The sequence below is a fragment of the Falco biarmicus genome, chromosome 1 (genome assembly GCF_023638135.1).
Source record: "Falco biarmicus isolate bFalBia1 chromosome 1, bFalBia1.pri, whole genome shotgun sequence".
In the NCBI taxonomy this organism is placed as follows: domain Eukaryota; kingdom Metazoa; phylum Chordata; class Aves; order Falconiformes; family Falconidae; genus Falco; species Falco biarmicus.
Genome location: NC_079288.1, coordinates 113,407,665 through 113,427,788, shown reverse-complemented (window position 1 = coordinate 113,427,788; position 20,124 = coordinate 113,407,665). Strand labels below are relative to the sequence as shown.

At 37.0% G+C, this 20,124-nt stretch overlaps 1 protein-coding gene across 1 annotated transcript in view; it reads left to right on the top strand.

The window, feature by feature from the left end:
• HHIP (hedgehog interacting protein) overlaps positions 1-19,095 on the top strand; it is a 73,896-nt gene extending 54,801 nt beyond the window's left edge. Inside the window, exons 8-13 of the mRNA XM_056362302.1 lie at positions 569-690; positions 2,728-2,851; positions 3,533-3,663; positions 4,281-4,362; positions 15,176-15,324; positions 17,876-19,095. Of these exons, the coding sequence (XP_056218277.1) occupies positions 569-690; positions 2,728-2,851; positions 3,533-3,663; positions 4,281-4,362; positions 15,176-15,324; positions 17,876-18,069 (802 nt within the window). The 3' untranslated portion in view covers positions 18,070-19,095. The remainder of the gene's footprint in view (positions 1-568; positions 691-2,727; positions 2,852-3,532; positions 3,664-4,280; positions 4,363-15,175; positions 15,325-17,875) is intronic.
• The last annotated feature ends 1,029 nt before the right edge of the window (positions 19,096-20,124 follow it).

The following is a 20,124-nucleotide window of genomic DNA, read 5'->3' as shown; positions in this document are numbered from 1 at the left end:
ACAGCTGAGATGGGAATCTTGACCAAGGAAAAAAGGCATGTGGAAAACAAACATCTGGTTATAGCTAAACAATAACAAGGAGGAGAACAACGCTTTAACTAAACACAGATAATTCAGCAAATTAGGTGGGTGGCAGTACTGAAGTGGCATTTAAAGTCATGGTTTGAAAAAATTCAGAAAGTCAAGTTGTTCAGAAAAGGAGTTGATTCTTGGACTTTTGAACAATCCAAAATTCCTACACCACATAAGTCAACTCATTTAGCTTGGTTAAAGCACTGCTCATTTCAGGTGCTAGTGAGCAGAGTACATTTTATCACTTGGAAAAAATAGTTTTACTTCACATTATATAAAAAATGGCACAGGGATGGGAAAGGTGTATTATCTCTTGTGTACAAGTCTGATGCACTTCTCAGATATTGTGGCTCCATATGAAATAGGTCCCTCAAACGAGTAGGCTCCACAAAGAAACAATAATCCTTCAAAATATGATGCTTCATCCTATTGATAGAGAATTATATATTATGGACTCATCTATCTCATGGGTTTTCTATTATTTTTTGTTTTACAGATGTGCTGTGGACCGCCACCCAACAGATGTAAACATCAATTTAACTATACTTTGCTCAGATTCAAATGGAAAGAACAGATCTTCAGCACGAATTTTGCAAATAATAAAGGGTAAAGACTATGGTAAGTTCTATCCAGGGTAAAGCTACTGGGAACAGTCAGTTTCTATGCCTGTGGAATAATAAATAGAAAGCAGAAGAAAACAGATGAAGGACTGTATAGCCATGATAGGGAACTTACAGCACAAACAGCACAGGTAACCTACACAAGATAAAAACTACGAAAAGCATGGTACAAGCAGATAAAAGATGCAAAACAACAAAATTTAAATGACTCAACTTTGTTCTTGTTGGTGTAGAATATCATGTAAATAAGATTTAAGAAATACGCGCCAGTTGCTAGTCTGTCAAAGATCTCACTGTTGCTGCGTATGACGGCTCATAATGAAAAGATTTTTGGAATGTCAGGAAGTGATGAAAATGTATTCTTAGCCATTCACAAATAAAATTTTAAGATAAAGAATGGAAACCTCATGTAATGTGCCTCCTATAACGGAAAAAGTGAGATAGACAATAACAGACCATAACCAAACAGGGAAACGACTGAGCTCTGTTTAAATGTTACTAAAAATTAAAAACTTAGAAAAATGCACTATGCTGCTACTTCATCATAAATGACTAGTTTAGATTGCAAAAAGATAAACGTTCTCAATTGAAATTTTAAAATGTTTCATGTTTTCTCTGAATCAGTATGATTGTCAGTCACTATCTTAGTTTAATGTAAACTCTGATTCACTAAGATCGCTTGCTAGTTCAGGCAAGCCAGGTGACAGTTACTCTGAGCTATCATCTACCTTGCTTGGCTTCTAGCAGCTCGTAAATTCATGGTGGTAAAAGCTGATAAATGCCAAAGGTGTGTAAAGGCATCAAGAACTGGACTGTCTCCTGGAATGTAGCATCTTACGGTTTTACGCACATCCCGAGTTCTCTCACCTGTATTTGACTTAAAAGCAAAGCAGCTGGGCTGGCTAGTACAACAGAACACAACGGTGTAACGCAATTGTTCTACTTCATTCTATTGCATGTATTTGCTGTTTTCATTTTATAAAAGCCAAACCAAAGAATTATATTTGGGAAACCACTGCTCCACTGGAATTTTGACTGCATCTTTATTGCAGTGTAAGCTAAGCAATATTGTGTCTATCCAGAACAGCCTGCCGATATTAATACTAGGCTGTGGGTCAATTGCTTCAGTAAAGAGCTCATCATCCTTTTCTCCCACATAAAATGTCAGCTCTTACTCTTATAGAAGAAGCTGGGAAATTCATTTATCAAAGACTTCCAGATAGCCCTCTGACTAACAAAAAAGTTTCTATAAACCAAAACAGTCTATTGGCTGTGGCTTTAATTTAAAATCATGCAGTCGGCATGTCAAGTTGAGCCTACTTTTACCTTAAGCAGTGGTTGATTGCATGAATAGGAACATTTACACTGAAACTTCCTTGAAGACAAAATTTGATATGACTAAACGCTACAGGTTTGAAAAAAAAAAAAAAACAATACACCTGTAGGAACAGCAACTACAGAGGCAGCTTAAAATAAATTACCACAAGAAGCTATGGCCAGCAAAACTAGTGTTTTATGGGACATAACACACATAAAATGTTTAAAACTGTGATTTTGAAAGTGTTTCTCAAACCATTGAAAGGCTTTGAAACCAAGTTCTGCTGAAAATATCTGGTATTTCTGCTCTTAGATACTGGAAGGACTTTACAGTGAAGTGGGTTTAATTGTATTCCTGGAGTGCAGGAGACCCATTCTGCAGACTCTATGGACACGTGAAAGTTAATAGCAGTAGTCACATCAACTTCAGTGAAAGTCCAACCTAATCCTTATATAGTTTTATTCTCCTAGCCTGTGCACAAGTAAGAAAGCAATTATAGCCTCTCTTATCTAAATCCCTAACCGATTGTTTCACAAACAGCCTTTGTTATAATTTTCTGATTTTTTTTAATGCTTCATTTCCAGCAACACATCTTGAATTTTGAGAAATGTTCAAATGAATTAACCTCTTTTCTTGAAGTAATAACATTTTCATAAATGTGAATCGAAGCTAAATATGAAATTCATATGATCTAACGCTATGGTAGTTCCTTTTTAGAAAGTGAGCCTTCACTTTTAGAATTCAAACCATTCAGCAGTGGATCCTTGGTTGGTGGATTTGTCTATCGAGGCTGCCAGTCTGAAAGACTTTATGGAAGTTATGTATTTGGAGACCGCAACGGGTAGGTTTCATATAACTCTTAAACAAAAATGTATATAAGGTATATTTAGTTATTGAGCTTCCTGTATAAAGGATCATCAACAGTCTGGTACATTGTGTCACTTTGCCAGTTTAGCAGTGTGACAATGCAGATTAAATTCTAGATTTGGAAATAAAACAGCACAGCATTCTAATGAATGGCAACATATGTAACATATCTGATCCTTGGAAAAAAGTAGACACTCACATCACATCCCTCTTAAGAGTTTTGTTGTACAAATACGTGCATCATCTACATTACGATGGCAATAAATGTTAACCACAGAACTCTTTCCCAAAAAGGTCTAACTGGTAAGACATTGAAATCTTTTGTGGTTTTATGGAAAGATCACTGATAGAGCAAAATGAATGTTTTTTTAATGAATGGGCATAGTTTTTCCATGCCAAATAGCTCAGTATTCACAAATGCATATATAGTATAGCTTGAACTCAGTTTTGAAATGTTTAAATGACGGAAGGGAAATGCTGTACTTTTTAAGCATCTGAGACATAACAGGCAGGAAATTGTAAGATTGTAACTGCACAGATGTATCTATGGAGTATGGAGCCACTTGCACCATGTGTTTACTTATTTGTCTGGATGGTGAAAACTCTCTATTCAAAATGTAATATAACAATTTGCTTTATGTGTTTTTGAATATAGAAATTTTTTAACGCTGCAACAGAGTCCTGCAACCAAACAGTGGCAAGAGAAACCCCTCTGTCTTGGCAACACTGGTTCATGTAGAGGTTTCTTTTCAGGCCCTGTCTTGGGATTTGGTGAAGACGAATTAGGTAAACAGAAAAAAACCTATGTTATTAAATCATAAGCCTTATGGGTAATGCCTGAATAATGAACTACTCAAAATTATAGTAAATGTTTAAAAAGATGAAAACTAAAGGCTATCTTTCCTTTGCCAAAACTGTCTACACTGCTCTCAGCTACACCTTAGCAGCCTTGTAAGAACCAAGAAGAGAATGGGTTGTAGGAAGGGGCAAAGGTCCTTACTGCCTCTCATATTCCGTGCGCTGTGTCACTCGCTATGACACAATGTGTCGTATACTTGGTTTTATTCTCAACATTACAGACTTAAGGAGCAAAGGTGGTGCATGAGCAGACCGATCCCCCTCTTTACCCTTCCTTCCCAGTTTTATTTTTCTTGTACAATTCCTGTACAATATGAAACAAAAAGTGTTCATGGTAAAGTATCTTTCACACTTTAGCATCAATTCGCGGAAAGTGCTTATTTAAATTTTCAAATAGCAATGATTCTGTTGTATGTTTCAGTAACTAGTGTTTCTTCTGAAGTTTTTTTTTAAACTTATCTTGCAAATACAGCAAGATCACAGAAGCCATGTATTTGACATCTTAGGAGAGGAGAACTAATTTCTTGCATTGGTTTCTTTAACAGGTGAGGTTTACATATTATCAAGCAGTAAAAGTATGACACAGCCTCACAGTGGAAAACTCTACAAGATCATTGACCCAAAAAGGTGAGCATCGCATTTCTCACTATGATCAGTCTTCCCTTCAACATGTTAAAAACCAAAAGGTAAATGTAGTTCTTTCCATGTAGCTGAATTATGTGATACTGACATTCAATGAGAAGGGAAATTCTTAATGCAGGGGGCTTCCTAAAAGCAAATGTACCATCCTGCAGCAAAAAGAACAGATTCACTTAATAGTAATCGCTGTCTTAGTGAAAGTGAATTTCAGAAGAGCAGAGGCATAACCAACACTAACTTCTGGAAATTTTTACTCTTTGACATTATGCTAAATGCTGCCCACTTTCCCACCTAGATTCAAATTCTTTGCATGTTTTCATAGAAGTGGAGACATATTTAATGTGGAACTATACGGACCAGTACAGGTAAAGGATGCTTCTGGTAGTTCTGAAGCCAAATGACTCGTAGGTACCACGGAGGTTATGCAGCGTCAGTGGGAGGCAGATTCTGGTATTCTCCCCAGCGCTACCGCTTTCCTACCTGCCACTGTAGTGGGGTAGTGTGCAGCAGGAGCTGGCTCAAAAGGTTAGTACTGGCTGACAATACCTACTCCGTATACTGAAAAGCTACTACAGAAAAATAATTTGACAGCACTAGCTAGCAGACAAGCCATTCATGGTTGGTTCCAGTCTCACTTCCTCAGTTTTGCCATAAGTAAGCTCTAAGGGACAAATTCAGCCTTTCCCAATCCTCTCTTCTGTTGTACAGGCAATACCACCAACAGAAAGTGATACAAAGGACTGAACCCTCAATGGGTGTGAATTGTCACTGCTTACACAGTTTCAACATCCTTCCATACCCCTGCATTTACCTGTCTCTCCCTGGGGAATTTTGGAGCACCAAGGAAGGAAACCTTCTGTCCTTGGACTGTGTGACAAAAACACACTAAATTCCTTCACAGTTCTAAATGCACTGTTCCCAAAAGGCTTATAAATCCCACTCAAGTGATTTATAAGACACAGAATTAATATAGTCGGTTTAATTATTTAGACTAATTTACCAGTTGTAAAATGAGGATAGATTATAATTATCAAAGCAGGGTTTCTCGAGATGTGACCTTTGCAGAGAAGCTAGAGCTATGAAAATATTAGGGAATCTGGAAAGACTGCTAAAAGCCAGGTCCTAATGTGACCAGGGGCCCCAGCAGCAATAAGAGCAGATGACTAGCAAATGCTCACTTTAGATGGAGAAATACCATTTTCTTCATGACAGATCTTGCTGCTCTATCACAGCAAGTCTGTGGCACGTAAAGGCACCACATTCATCTTGCAAAAGCATCAGAAATTAACACAATACGAAACAGCCAACAGAAACGAAGTTTCTCATATTAATTACTTTGACCCCATCATACCCTGCAAAAGCAACTGCTTATTTGTTCAGCATTTACTTCAGCATGTTTTGCCATTAGCATCAGATGCAGTTAGGCTTGCATTTTTGGTTTTGCTGTGGACTGTTTAGAAGAGTAATTTATTTTCTTGTCTGATTTTAAAATCTAAAAATCGTTATTGGAACAACAAGTGAATTCAATAATAAGTTCATGAAATTGGATTCTCACTATGATCAGTCTTCCCTTCAACATGGTAAAAACCAAAAGGTAAATGTAGTTCTTTCCATGTAGCTGAATTATGTGATACTGACATTCAATGAGAAGGGAAATTCTTAATGCAGGGGGCTTCCTAAAAGCAAATGTACCATCCTGCAGCAAAAAGAACAGATTCACTTAATAGTAATCACTGTCTCAGTGAAAGTGAATGTCAGAAGAGCAGAGGCATAACCAACACTGTACTGTACTGTAAGTTACAGTAGAGTTTCAGTGTTTTCTAATTATACTATCTCAAACCTATAGCAAATAATTTGGAAGCAGACATTACTGCAGGTTAGTGCAGTCTGTTGGTCAAGGTTATTATGTATGTTTTATTTATGCTTTCTGGTATTAAAAACATTTTTTTAGAACAAAACTTGCCATTCTTCCTGGGACTGTTTAGTCTGTTGGTGTATGGTTTTAAGTGAATTTTACACCCTAAATCCACTATTAGTATCTAATTACATGGGGCTGCCTCGTTTGACCTCGGCTTTTTGTTCTTGTTACCTCTTCCAGTAGGGTGGTCTTCAGCTGACATACCTGAAAGGCCAGACCTCCCATTGCTGCACTCACGGTTGGCTGTTTTCATGTATGGAAAAGGGTCAAGACTGTGTTTGGTTACTGGTGAAAGTAACCAGAAAACTATAAAATACTTTTATAAATTGGCACACAGTTGAAATTAAGCAGACTGTGGCAAAGGGATACAGCTTTTGGTAAGGCCTTCTTTAGAAACATGGCATAATTTTCACTCAGGCCAAGTTCTGAGTTTTGTTGTTTTTTAGTCTTACATCATTGCAGGCTTTAAAGTGAAAGACAGTGACTTACTTCCAGAAAAGAGCATTACAGCTCTATTTACCATTTCATGCTAATTGCTAACTTCACATTACACATGTAAACAATTTAAAAATTCCCTGCCTTTGGCAAATGTTCATGTAAACCTTTATTAAACAAAATATTAATTATTATTCACATGGTAATAATTTTGCATTCTAATATTTTGCTGCTCCTTTTAATGTATTCCTCATGGTATGCGCCATACAAATACATCAAATATAGGTGTAAACCCTAGCAGAGTAAACTTTCTAGAACATGAAACAAAGATGCTACAGGTGGTCTATGAGCATCAGGTATAAATAAAGTCATCAAAGTATTGATTTGCTGTGTCTTAGAAATTCACTACTTGCTAATACAACCTGTGAGAGGTGGGCCCTGGCAGAGTCATTGATTAGCAGAAAGATCCTTCCATGCATGGGGCAGTGTAAAAGAACAAAATTATCATTACTTGTGGTAGCCCCTTTCTGGAAATTAATAACTTTATGCAAAACCCAGGCGTCTTCTGCTAGTGGTCATCGGTAAGCTGCTGCAAGCTTATGAAATCATTCTTTTATTTTGAATAATAAATGTTACACGAAGATGCAGGATTTGATTTCTTTAGATCTTTGTAGAAAACTACTGCATAATCAAAGTTGTTCTCAGACGTAACCATGACCCTGATTTCCTTGTCACAAATATAGCTTAAGAAAGAAACCTATGACATGGATATTGCCAGCAGAGGGAAAAAAAGAAATTCAAAAGAAATGGGCAGGTTAAAACATTAGAAGATCAGAGGATCAGATCAGATGAGGGTAATCCAGAGAACCCTTTGCATTAGTCTTCAATACTCAGCAGTGGGAAAGTCCTCTCCTAAAACAATACTTCACATGTAATAAAAATGTTTTAAGTGTAAGTTAAACGGAGTTGATATATGACAGGTTGATAAATATGATCAGCACGGAGTTTCTGAATCCCTCCCTCATCAAGGCAGTTTGAAACATAGAATTCAAGGTACCACAGTTCAGTTCCTCCAAATACTTAATGTCAATAACTAAACAGCATCCCATCAAAAGCACAGAATTAAATAATCCTCTTTGTAACAAGGTTGTTATAATGACACATAAGTACTTGGGAGCTCTTAGACAATGAAGTGATAAATCAGAAACAGAAAAGTTAGAACTGAATATAAACTGAGTATGTGAGGTGCTGCAAAACACATACACTACCTCTTACCAAAATTGAGTACAGTGAAGAGTATAGGTAATAGCATATTTAGCTTCGAGTTTGGAGGAGATGTGGGAAACCCGAAGAATTATAAACACATAAAACCAGCATTAGGTAAATTAGTTAAACTAGCAGACAAAAGAAGACTTTATGAAGTTAAAACTGTTTCTCTGAAAAATATATCAATTCTTTGATGATTATCAAAAAAGTGTTATCACGAGTAAACTCCTTTCCAGGGCTAAGAATTAATGAGAAAATATAGTGAGAAAGACATAGCTACTTCTGAATTAAAAGGTAGGGTTAGTCAGATGTCCTGAAGATCAGCACATATACTAGCATTTTATAAATTCTCTTTGTGACCAGAAAAGAAAAACTTTTATTTTCTATTTTTCTACTTTATTTTTAATAATTTTTCTGTCTTGCTTTCTGTTTCTACAAATACATACTCATATCAATCACAAAAACATGGATGAATGCATAGGAAAAATAAGTAGATAAACGGTGATACAGAAAGTGTGTATAGGTCCAAATATTCTGGTTAGTCAATAACACAGAAAATAGGAGACAAACCCATTAGAAAAGAAAAAGTCATCGTTTTCTAGCATGATGAGAGGAGAAAATCAGCTGTGGACAGTATTAAAAATACATATTTAAATAAGAAAGATCTGTTGATAAGTTCATATCAGCTTTAATTTAAACATTATTACCAGCTGTTCTTTGAAAACCATAGACAGGGACAGACCAAGAAAGAAAACAAACTTTGGAAGGTGGCAGAACAGCCATAATGTGCCTTTGTAAGTCTTCTTTTAGAATACTTGTACTGTGATTGCTTTTATGTCTAAGCAAATTATAGAGAAAATTAAAGAGATTCAGAGAAGAGTGCTCAAACTGATGGACAATGCAAAAGATTTCCATTTAAAAGGTGAGACTAAACCCAGAAAAGTTTATAGGGCAGTCACGCAGTGCTGTATCCCCTGTACAGTTTTAAGTGTTTGCCACTGTCAATAAAGTGATTCCAAAGGGGGTGAAAAATTCTTTTGACCAGGATGGCTCACTGGAGCCAGCAGATGATTTTTACGAAAGAGGGCAGAGCTCAAGTAAGTGTCCTTGCACACATAAGAAGATTTCCTCTTCCTCTCTTTGTAACACCTTATAGATCTGGATTTCAATGTGTTTCATATCAATAGCCAGAATAGCTGCTTTCTGTTGGATTGAAACTTGAACTTGATTCAAACCATCTCACTCCTCTTTCATGCCCCTCCAGAGTATGTAATTCCACTTATCATCCTTTCCATCATCACCTTCTGGGATTTCCGCTATCGAAGAGTATTTTCAAACAGACTGATTTCAAACACTAAGGGACAATTTCTAGGGCATACCTCATTTTGACGTTGTTCAGGCTCTTTACAAAAACATTGGTGATTTTATTTTTTAGTATGAGTCAAGAGTGTTTGATGGTATGATAGAAGAACAGCATTTATGAAAGCATAGCACTCTTGCAGACTTCAATTACCGTGGAAATGGAAACTCAGAAAGAAACATACAGTATTAGACTAATCTGCATCAAGACACTCAGTTCTGATGGGTTATAGATACAGTCTGAAGCTACCACTGGAAACCCTCCGTAGAATGAGCCCATTTTGTTGGTGAATGCTCTCACCAACCCAGGTGGGCCATATGATTTCTTTCTGTTCAGAAAGTTACTATCCCTTAAGTCATTTGGGGGAATGGAAAGCCAGAATTAATGTCTAATTATGTTTAGTTTAGCCAGAGCATGCAAAATTCTTATCTCATTTACCTACCCACATGCAGTTACTATTCCCATAAGAGACACTAAAGAGAAATTAGAGCTTTTTGCGAATACCAGTCTAGAGAGTTTCACTTTACAGAAGTACTTCACAAAAACTCCTTTGTAACCACGATGGAAAAACCTAAGGATTTTTTTCAATCACATCACAGCTCAGTGACTGTAAAAGTTTTTGGTTTGGGATTATTTTTTTTTTTCCTCTTTTTTTTTCAGTCTTTCTAGCATCGGCTGTTAAGGAGTTCTCACTTTTTATCACTTTATAAGGAAAAAACAGCTCAGTTTATCTTTTGCTTATTTTCTGGAGCCTGCAGGAAGCCTCTGCCATCCTAAAGAAAGTCACACATAATAGAGCAGCTTTAGCCCAGTAAGCCAGTCTTTCCCAATTCATCAGTCAAAGTGTTATGCAAGTGGCCCCCTAAATTGATAAATTCCCACAGTGCCTGTTGACCCAGCTGCCAAGTGCTCATGCAGCAGGTGTTGTTTTCATGACCACCCTGACAGTAATACAAACTGTTTAGCAGTTGCATTGACCTCTTAGCTATTAACATTGATACAGGCTTCACGAGGGACTAGTTTTCAAACATGACAGAATTTCTTAAGACTAGAGGTCATGAACAAGTATACCATATAAGAATAAATTTGATATGCTGCTGAGTTTAAATCTTAAAAGCCGTGAGTTTTTTCCACATTATTCCCATGTAGTAAATCTGGAGACAAGTAACGAGCTTTTGGCATCTCTCCCAGGATTGAAGGTATACTTTTTAATTTTAGAAGCTGTACCTGAAGAGATGTTATATTTATTCTATGACAAGCAGTAAATTTAGTCTATGACAAGTAGTGAAACAAAATTATTTTTTCTTGACATTTTCCCTTATAAAGAAAAAAACCCAAACAACTAATGCACAGATTTTGGTGATATACTTAAGCAGCATTCTAATACCTAATATCTTGTCTGCAGTTAATTGAAGCATGATGTTCCTTCCGCATATTTTGTACAAAAATCAGGATTTCTACGGCCACATCTCTTGTTTGAATTTGAACATCCAGGAATCTTGTCTGGGTTTTTTTCTCGCCTTAGTGGGAAAGTAGAGATTTTTGATATTGTGTCAAGGGCACGATGGAGGAATTTTTTTCTGTTCAGTACCATTGTACTACTGCTGATTTTGGCCCTCCATTTGCATTGATTTATGTATGTCTGAGCTACAGGCTCTTGCATATAGCAGCTAAATCACTCCGTGCGTTTAGTGGAACTGTGAGGAGATGCACTAAAGAAAGCATGAAATCCTAAGCAGTTCCAGGATGGTATCCAGATAGATAAAACAATAGTTTTAATCTATTAAAGCACGTTAGACTTTTATATGCCTCTAAACCAACAGCAGAGGCTACTTTCTTATACGAGCTACAGTAATGCAGCAAAAATTATTTTACACTTCATACCATCAAGAATTCCCAGCTCACTGCACACGTCAGTGAGGGCCCCAGCTCCCAGTACAACTTTTCCTCCATGTTCCATACATTTGGAGTTGTTATACAGTTTCATGAAAGCATGTTTTAACAAGCAAGATATACTGTACTGTACTGTATATATGAACAGCTCTTTAAGATAACTAGAATTGTACAGACCATATAAATAGTCATTATCAGCTACATTTTTGGCTGACTTTCTGCGGACCGAATAGTGCTTACTGTAAGACTAATCAAGCTGTACCCTTTAGAGTTTTATAGATAGAGGGAGACAAGGAAAAAATCCTCTGCAGCCCACAGTGTGGCTCCATCTATTCCCCTCCATTTTCCACGTCAAGAGACACAGCGAAGCACTGGTTATATAAACAAAATCATAGGCTTGTCTACGTGCTGGAAAGATCAAGTCCCAACAGTCAGTTTCAAGATTTCACGTTATCTTCGTGAGATTCGGTTCAACTTATGCTGAGCCTGAAAATTTCCACCCCTTTAAAGCCTTTAAGAATGTAAAGCGTTAAGTATTGGGGCAGAGGCTGTCTCTTGATACGCGTTGGTACCATAACAGCATTCAAAGCCTGAGAAAGAAGTGTGGCTTCTCCCATAGTACAACTCAGGAAAACCCGTAATTCTTCTCACACACAAGGATTCTGCTGCAGCTGCATTTGTATTCCTCTTCTCCGAAGGCCCTCTGCCAACCAGAATTTTTTCCATCTTTGTTTCTACTCCACCCCGCCATTAATAAATATTATCCAAGGCTGATGAGTGCAAGTTATTGATTGATGGTAGAATAAAAGGCAAAGTTATATTCACAAGTACCAAGAGCACTAGAAAACTTTAAATCATAAAAGCAATCAGCCATGCTTGGCTGGATACAAAAAAAATATGAATTCTGCCTCCCTAATTAAATATGAATAATAAAAGAATATATTCCCACACTATCGTAGATAAATTTTACATCTCTTAATAAAATAAATCATTATCTTCACAAATAAAATAACTCTGTGACTTATGAGGTCGTTCTTTGCTAAAGAGATGCCACTGAAGCTCTTTTCCAAGAGATGCTCCAGGAGCCTGAGGTTATGCTGACTGCTAAACACAGTACTGTACTTGTGCTTAAGCAAGAAAAAGAGAAGACTCTTATTTAAAGTAACTTGAAAGAAATGAGCTTAACAGAGGCAGATGAAGAAAGAACGTTGTCTCCTATGCAGCTGGCTATAAAGAAATCACCTCAAATTTAGATATTTTTTTCCAGAGGTAGGAATTAGAACACAGATCTTTTTACTTGAAGTCTGAACAAGTCTCCACTGAAAATGGTATCATTTTGTAGAACCGTTTCCAAAACAGCATTGCCTGTGAATGTCATGTATAATTTTTAAGTGTAGGAACTTTCTTAACCAGATCATACATAATGCACTCATTACTACAGAACTGGAATTCTTTACAGGTCAAAAACCCAATGCATTATATTTAAAAGACAGCCGTGGAAATATGTAAACACAAAAACTGAAAGGGTTTCAAATATGCTGCACTAAAGGTGTCAAAACATGTTTCAAAGCCCTTAAATAATACAGGACCTTAAGTCTGATTCTCAGAAGTGCTTTTGAAATCAGAACTTGGTGCTACAATAAAGATGCATCTACACATTCTTTCTGTCCTTAACATCTTTGGGGAACCAGTTCTGTATGGATGTTTAAATAATCATGATAGCAATTAAGACTGAGCAGAGAAAGTGCTATGGTGAAACAAACCAGTGAGCCTGTACTCTATTACTGTTTCAATGAAAAATGCAAGAAACTCTGTAATGTACCATTAACAAGCCACATGCCAAAAATTGGGAGGGGGAGGGGGGTGTTGGGGGCGGGTGGATGTATGCCTAGTCATCTAGTGAGGGACTTCCATGACATTAGGTATAAGTGTTTATTTTTCTTCAAAATTATTTTTACCCTATCTAATATTACTTTGAATGTCCCCATTGTGCATAGAAATCTTTTTTAAATCCTACTAGAACATGGGCTTTGCTGATATCTTAGAAGCCATAAGTTCAACTTGTTAATTTTATTTTATTTAGCTTAACTTTTCCCCTTGATATTTCTACTGATGTTGAATTGGAAGATAAACAAGAATGCCTTATTCTCCTCCTCTTTTTTTTTTGTCACTGTTTCCCACACCTCCATCATACCCCTTCTTTCTCAGACTTCAAAGACTATCCTTTTCTCCATACAGGAGTATCAATTTAGGATTTTAATATTTCACAGAGGGGTCAGTGTACAACTTGCTATTCTGTTTATTTGATATAATTGGGGGTTTAATACTGATGTCAGTATAATGAACAATGTTATTTTCTATTCTATTCTATCTCATAGAACTTTGGTTTTGTTTGTCTGGATTCTAGCTGGACACTTAGCCAAGGTTTCTCTGAGCTCTTGACAAAACTATTAAAATCTTTGTCCTTCAAATGTTAAGCTTAGGAATGTATGGCAGTAGTTCAGATTGTTTCCTTGAGAATGAGTCATTCTGTATTTGCCACGATGGTCCCATTCGATTACTTGTATAGATCTCTTGTGAGATCCTGACATTCTTTTCTAAACTTACTCCTGAACAATCAAACCCACAGCAGAGACAAAACACGATACCTCTACCAGGAACCTGTAGCCTTGTTTTGATCCTATGGCTGCTGAACTCATACAGCAAATAAAGTAAGTGGTCAGTATGATGGCATGCAGCTAAATTACAAAAAAAAAAAAAAACAAAAAACAACCAACCAAAAAAACAACAACAACAAACCAGTAAACATCTAAAAAAGCATTGGAAGCCATAGCAACAATTGGGGCATGCTTAAGTTAAAACACTTAAGTGTTTTACACGCTTAAGACTAAAGAATGAACACTACAGTCAGTTCTTTGTTAAGGAAGATAATGCTCTGCTTTTGTAAATAAAAAAGGCTACTGGACATCCAAAATAATGTAGAGACTGACAGGAAAAAATTGCATTACGTAAGACTAGACACCAAGAAGCCCAACCGAAAACCAGTATCAGAAATATTTTAAGTTAGCTGAACTAGAATTTCCTTCATGCATACATTTCACAGAATCACCCAGAGTGGCTGGGGCTGGAAGGGAACTCTGGGGGGCACCTGGTCCAACCGCCCGCTGTAGGGCCACCTCCAGCCAGTTGCCTAGGACCGTGGCCAGGTAGCTTCTGAATAGCTCCAAGGATGCTGGGCAGCCTGTGCCAGTGCTCTCACAGCAAAAAAGTCAGGTGCTTAAATGAGCACCCAGAATGCATAATCCAAATATGATGTCACAAAAATATGGGAATAAAAAAATCTGCAATGTCAAACTGAATTCGTAGACAGAGGTAATATTTCCACAAAATTACCAGGCCTTTCATAATGTGTGACATAAAACTTGCTGGTCAGATTACTCTTCCCAGCATACAACTGGAAATATAAATCAGCTATAAAGGCAAAAAAGACGCCATCAGATTCTGGACTGAGTCATAGGACTACTTGCACTCTCTGAAGAAAAGCCACACAATGGGTAGAATTTGGCATGTCTAATAAATGATATTATCTAGAGATAAATGGTGCCTGCGATAAGCTCTTCAGCAAGCTGGTTTTGCCGGGTTCACGCTTCAAGAATTCTCAGAGACTATTATTTATCTTGTAGAAGATCTCAGAAAGCAGTTATATCAAAGAATAGCAAATCACACTGTATTTTTCTGTAATGTAACATACCATCTCTATGTTTATTGGTATTTTTGAGAAAAAAGCAATCCTCTTACAACAAAGATTTCTCCCACTGATAATACCATAAAAAAGAATCAGGCCTTTAATTAAAAAAAAAAAAAAAAAAAAGTATTTCTCCTTGACCCCGACTTTTAACTATCTGCTTTGTTCGTATTTTTTTAATCAGGCCTTTAGTCCCTGAAGAATGCAAAAGAACAGCTCAATCTGCACAGATACTGACATCTGAGTGCTCCAGGCATTGTCGGAATGGGCACTGCACTCCCACGGGGAAATGCTGCTGTAATCAAGGCTGGGAAGGAGAGTTCTGCAGAACTGGTTTGTATATAGATTCATAGCAACACGTGAAAAAAGCAGTGACATGTCATAATTTGCTTTTTATTATTTGCTGACATAAATTTTCAATATATGTCATTAACCATCGGTTCCGAAACAACATTAAAGAAATGCTGATCTCATCAGTTGTAGGAGAACTAAACCTTTAGATGAGTGCAACAACTAAAACATCTAATGCAATGTGAGCCATTACAGAATGCAATTAATAGCATAAATATAACAGGCAATGGTATTCTTATTTTTTCACCACGATTGTAAAAGGAAAGGAAATGCAATCAATACATGTTCCATGTCTCGACTTTCAACTCCCACCTGCAGCAGTACCACTGTCAGCGTCAAATAGCAGCACCTTGTCAGGAAAGATGATAATTCAGACCTGCAGGTCACTATTGCATTTTTTGCACTTCGCTAATTTAAATCACATGCTTTAGGTTTGGTACATTTTTACTTTTGATCCTACAAAATAAAATGTCTCCCGTTTGTTAAAGAGAATTCTATGTACAACTTGTTACAAAGCAGCTAATAATCAGAACTTTACTGCAATCCATTTTTAATTACAGTGCGTTTATTAAGTCCTATCTTGTTCCTGTAACGTATCTTTTAAAAGTCAGTTTAAAAAGTGACTGTGATCAAACTAGGTGTTGGGTATGTTGCCAAAGGGGTGAGGCGAATGAACCTGGAGTGCCACAGCCGTGATACCACTGCCCCAACAGGGGCTGCGGTGATGGCTGAGCTGTGTAACTGGCCCATGCAGATCGCCCAGAGCAAGCCTGGGTGCCAGGAGATGTTATTCGTGCATCAGCAGTCTTCTGATTGAGAGTATTTGCTCGGCGAGTTTGACCAGATGCCTATACAAAGAGATAAGGTTAAAATGGTGGCAGTAGAACTCAAAAGAGGAAAAGAATCACAGAGTAAGATAAAGCAAGGATCACATGATGGAACAGGGATAATTCCGGTTGGAAGCAGGGTCAGCTATGACGTCCTTACAGCCTGGAGTGTAAGCAGCTTCCCAGTTTTTAGTGATGAGCAGGAATGACTTCACTTGGAATGAAATTAAATGAAAGAAATCACCAATGATATATCTTACTGGCAAGATTAATGAGCTGACCATCACACAACAGTGCAACAAAAACACGTTGGAGAGATGGATGACGTAATCTGGTCAAACAGCCCAACTTCAATTGTCTTCACTTGTCAGTCAGAGATTTCCTGCGTTTAGAGAATGAAGCCCATTCTACAGCCCTTGTCCAAACAGAACTTAAAGTAAAAAACATCACCAGTGTGAACATAAATGGGTTTCGAATAATCTGTTTTGTTTTAAAAAAATTACAGATAGCTAATTTGATAGATGCAATGTACAAGAAAGCTACAGAAAATGTGTAAACAGGATCTTTCTTCCCTGTAACCCATGCAGCTCTTAACGGAGATGTTCTAGGTTGAACCTCAAGCTATTATTGTAATTTAAATAAGAAAAATTACCTTACAAGTCATCAGTTTCCCCCTATACATAGTTTAATTAAGAAACTCATGAATAAAATCAAGAAACTTATTTATATGTAAGGTATTATAAATCTCTGTAAATCAGTATTATACCTTTACTCTAACAGATAACAATAAACAGCAAGATGTCTGCAAAAAGAAGGATACATTATATTTATCACAGTGCTGTGACTCTACTCCAGAAGAAAATACTTCCGCAACTAAACGTACTGATTGTTAGTTTTGCTAACACTGGCTACAATTTAAAACAGCATTTATATCTGAAAAACTTAAGCAAGCTGATTAACCTGGATAAGTAAATTGTCAGGCATCTGCTAAAGAGGGAAAAACTCTGAAACTTAACTCACTGATAAAAGTCGTTGAAAAGATACTCAGGTTCTTCTTTCTTTTTTTTTTTCTTTTTTTTTTTTTTTTTTTTTCCTAAAGGGAATTCAATTTTGTTCCAAGTTTAAGTGATTCAAGAGCCAAAGATCTCTGTGGTCAGTTGTAGCCTGCTCTGTTAGACAAAGTCTGTAGTGAGGAACTCTGCATGTACAGAGGAGTTTACCTGAGATTCAGTACTTGCTAGCTTGGTGATGGCCAGGTGCTAAAATGTCTCACCAACTTCAGGCCTTTTTTGGGCTGCCAGCATAAGAAATGGGATGAGGTAGACCACCACTGTTTAAAGATCTAGATGTGCTGTATGTCTTATTTTCAAACGATAAGACATTCGAAGCCTGAAGTCTTTTGAGATGGGTCTTCTGTGTACTCCAAAATCAAGTATGAATATGGACGTTTTCAAAAATCTGCTATTTGATATTCACAGTCTGTCCTGGGTGATACACTCTCAGACATACACAATTAATTCCCCTCCCTAACATTCTAAAACTTTAAAAGATACAGTTTCAAATCTTCCAATATTTCATCTTTTCTGTTTTGTTTTACATTTATGTGCTTTCTAAGTTTAGAAAAGCTCTTAATGAATGTGTGATGTATCTTTTCAGTTTGCAATGTTCTAAACAAATTAGAAAATCACTGTTTCTTTCACCCACAGCAAAATGTGACCCAGCCTGTCGACATGGAGGTGTCTGTGTAAGGCCTAATAAATGCTTGTGTAAAAAAGGCTATCTCGGCCCCCAGTGTGAACAAGTGGATAGAAACATCCGAAGAGTGACAAGGGCAGGTATTCTTGATCAGATCCTAGACATGACATCCTATTTGCTGGATCTAACCAGCTATATTGTATAGTTTCTGGGACTATTTGGAAACTACACTTTCAACGGGCATTTGTTTTGAATCCTGTCATTTTGAAAAGACTGTTATCCTGCAACAAATACCGGTAATTTGATTTACTTTATTAATTTAAGTATAATATCCACAAATGTGCAGATAAATTCTTTGTATGTGTGTAAATATTTCTGTACACCTCCACAGACGTACGGATATCCAATATATGCACACATACACATGCACGCACTATCACAAATACGGTTTTACAGCTAGTGGAATTTTTTTTAATATTTATTTCTTCATGAGAAATAGTTTACAAAGTAATTCCACTGTAAACCACATTCTTGTCAAAGGACTTTCGTGATGTCTTAATGGATTCTTGGGCATCCCAGAAATCTCGTGGCTGTACCTATCTGATTATAGCATTGAGAGAGCAGTTTTCAAACATCGCTGTATACACTGCTGGACTTAATAAATCCAGTTGTAACAGTTTCTAAGGCGAACTACATCATGAAACAGTATTTCAGCACTCCTTAATGCATTCCTATCTAGGCAATTCATTGTAAGACTGTAACCTTCACCTTCATCAATGTAACTCTATTACAGAATGTTACGCATTTCTTTATCTAGCATAGATGCAAAAATCTGGTTATCGCAGCTTAATATCAAGATTGTTTCAAGTGTTTAATAATTAAATTATATTCGCATATTTCAAAACCAGTCATCCTAGAAGGTCTGCTTTTTATCATATATTTTATTTAACAATGGGCACTGGGTTCATGTTACATATTTATATTATTTTATTTTATTTTTATAATATAGACATCATCTAGATGAGACAGCTTTACCATGTCCTGTAAAATACTAAAGTTACATTTTTCACCAACTTAATTGGAAAGATGGGGAAAGAGAGAGCAAACACACTCTTTAATGTGTTGTGGACCTAATCTAGAAATGTATCCTTGTGTCAACCCGTATTCCTTTATGATGGATGAAAAATACAACAGCTAACCAATCATAATAAAATTCCAGCACATGTTAAAAGTGTTCATAAAGTGATTTTCACTGTAACAGGACAGGCCAGATTATACACAAGTAGACCGCTGCCAATTTCACACTGAATGGAACGCCCCTGGATGAGAGCTCACATGAGCACATGCTGGCTGTGTAAGATGTCACCTGTACAAAGCGTGTAACAATTCTCGCCAAATGTGGTTCTAAATGTAAGTGTTCCTTGAAGAGCTAACATAAAATTGAGTCTTTGTAAATGTATCAATAAATATGTTGTACATGCTATAGTCAGGTTTTCTAAAGTATTAATAGTCTAACTAGATATATCTTCAGAACTGGTGCCCGCTTATCTCCAGAACTAGGGCGTCTATTGTCAGTTTCTTTGCTCACTACTTACAGACTGTCAGATTTCCTTTGCACTACCTGGCTTTTTAAATTCTCGCCTATGAAAAGAACACAGAGTAGCCACAGCATGCACATCGTATGGTTCTTAGAAGCAGCTACTCATGCGTCAACAATTTACAACACTTTAGGCAACAGGATGCAAAAGACTTTAGCCGTATTACTCTCCAGTCGCTCTCCAGGGCAGTGACATGCAATGGATTGTCCTTTATAGAAAGTTGTCAGTCTTCATTTAGTAAGTATTAAATCTGAAAGTACAGCATGACTGATACTTGCATTTCTCTGTCTTACGCATTCCAGCTCAGAGGAACAGAAAATTACATTTGCCTTCCATATATGTTTGCCTGGGTTTCGAGTGACCTCATGCCAAATGGAAATTGGTTGAGAAATCTTGGTTAAGTGCTCAGCGAACAATGGTCTGCATTAAAAAGTGCATGCATAATTTTGCACAATGTAGATTCAACTGACAGTCCATTGAAAGACGTCTTGGGATTAAATGAGCATGAAGACCAAATTGCCCTCTCACCCCAGAAAAGGGTGGTCCCTTATAGTCACACGAACACTTCATTGGCTAAGCAGTGTGACCAATCTTAAAATGAACCCTGCGGTAGCATCTGTAGGTTAATAGCAGCTCTTTGTCTCCGCTGCTTTCTGCCTTTA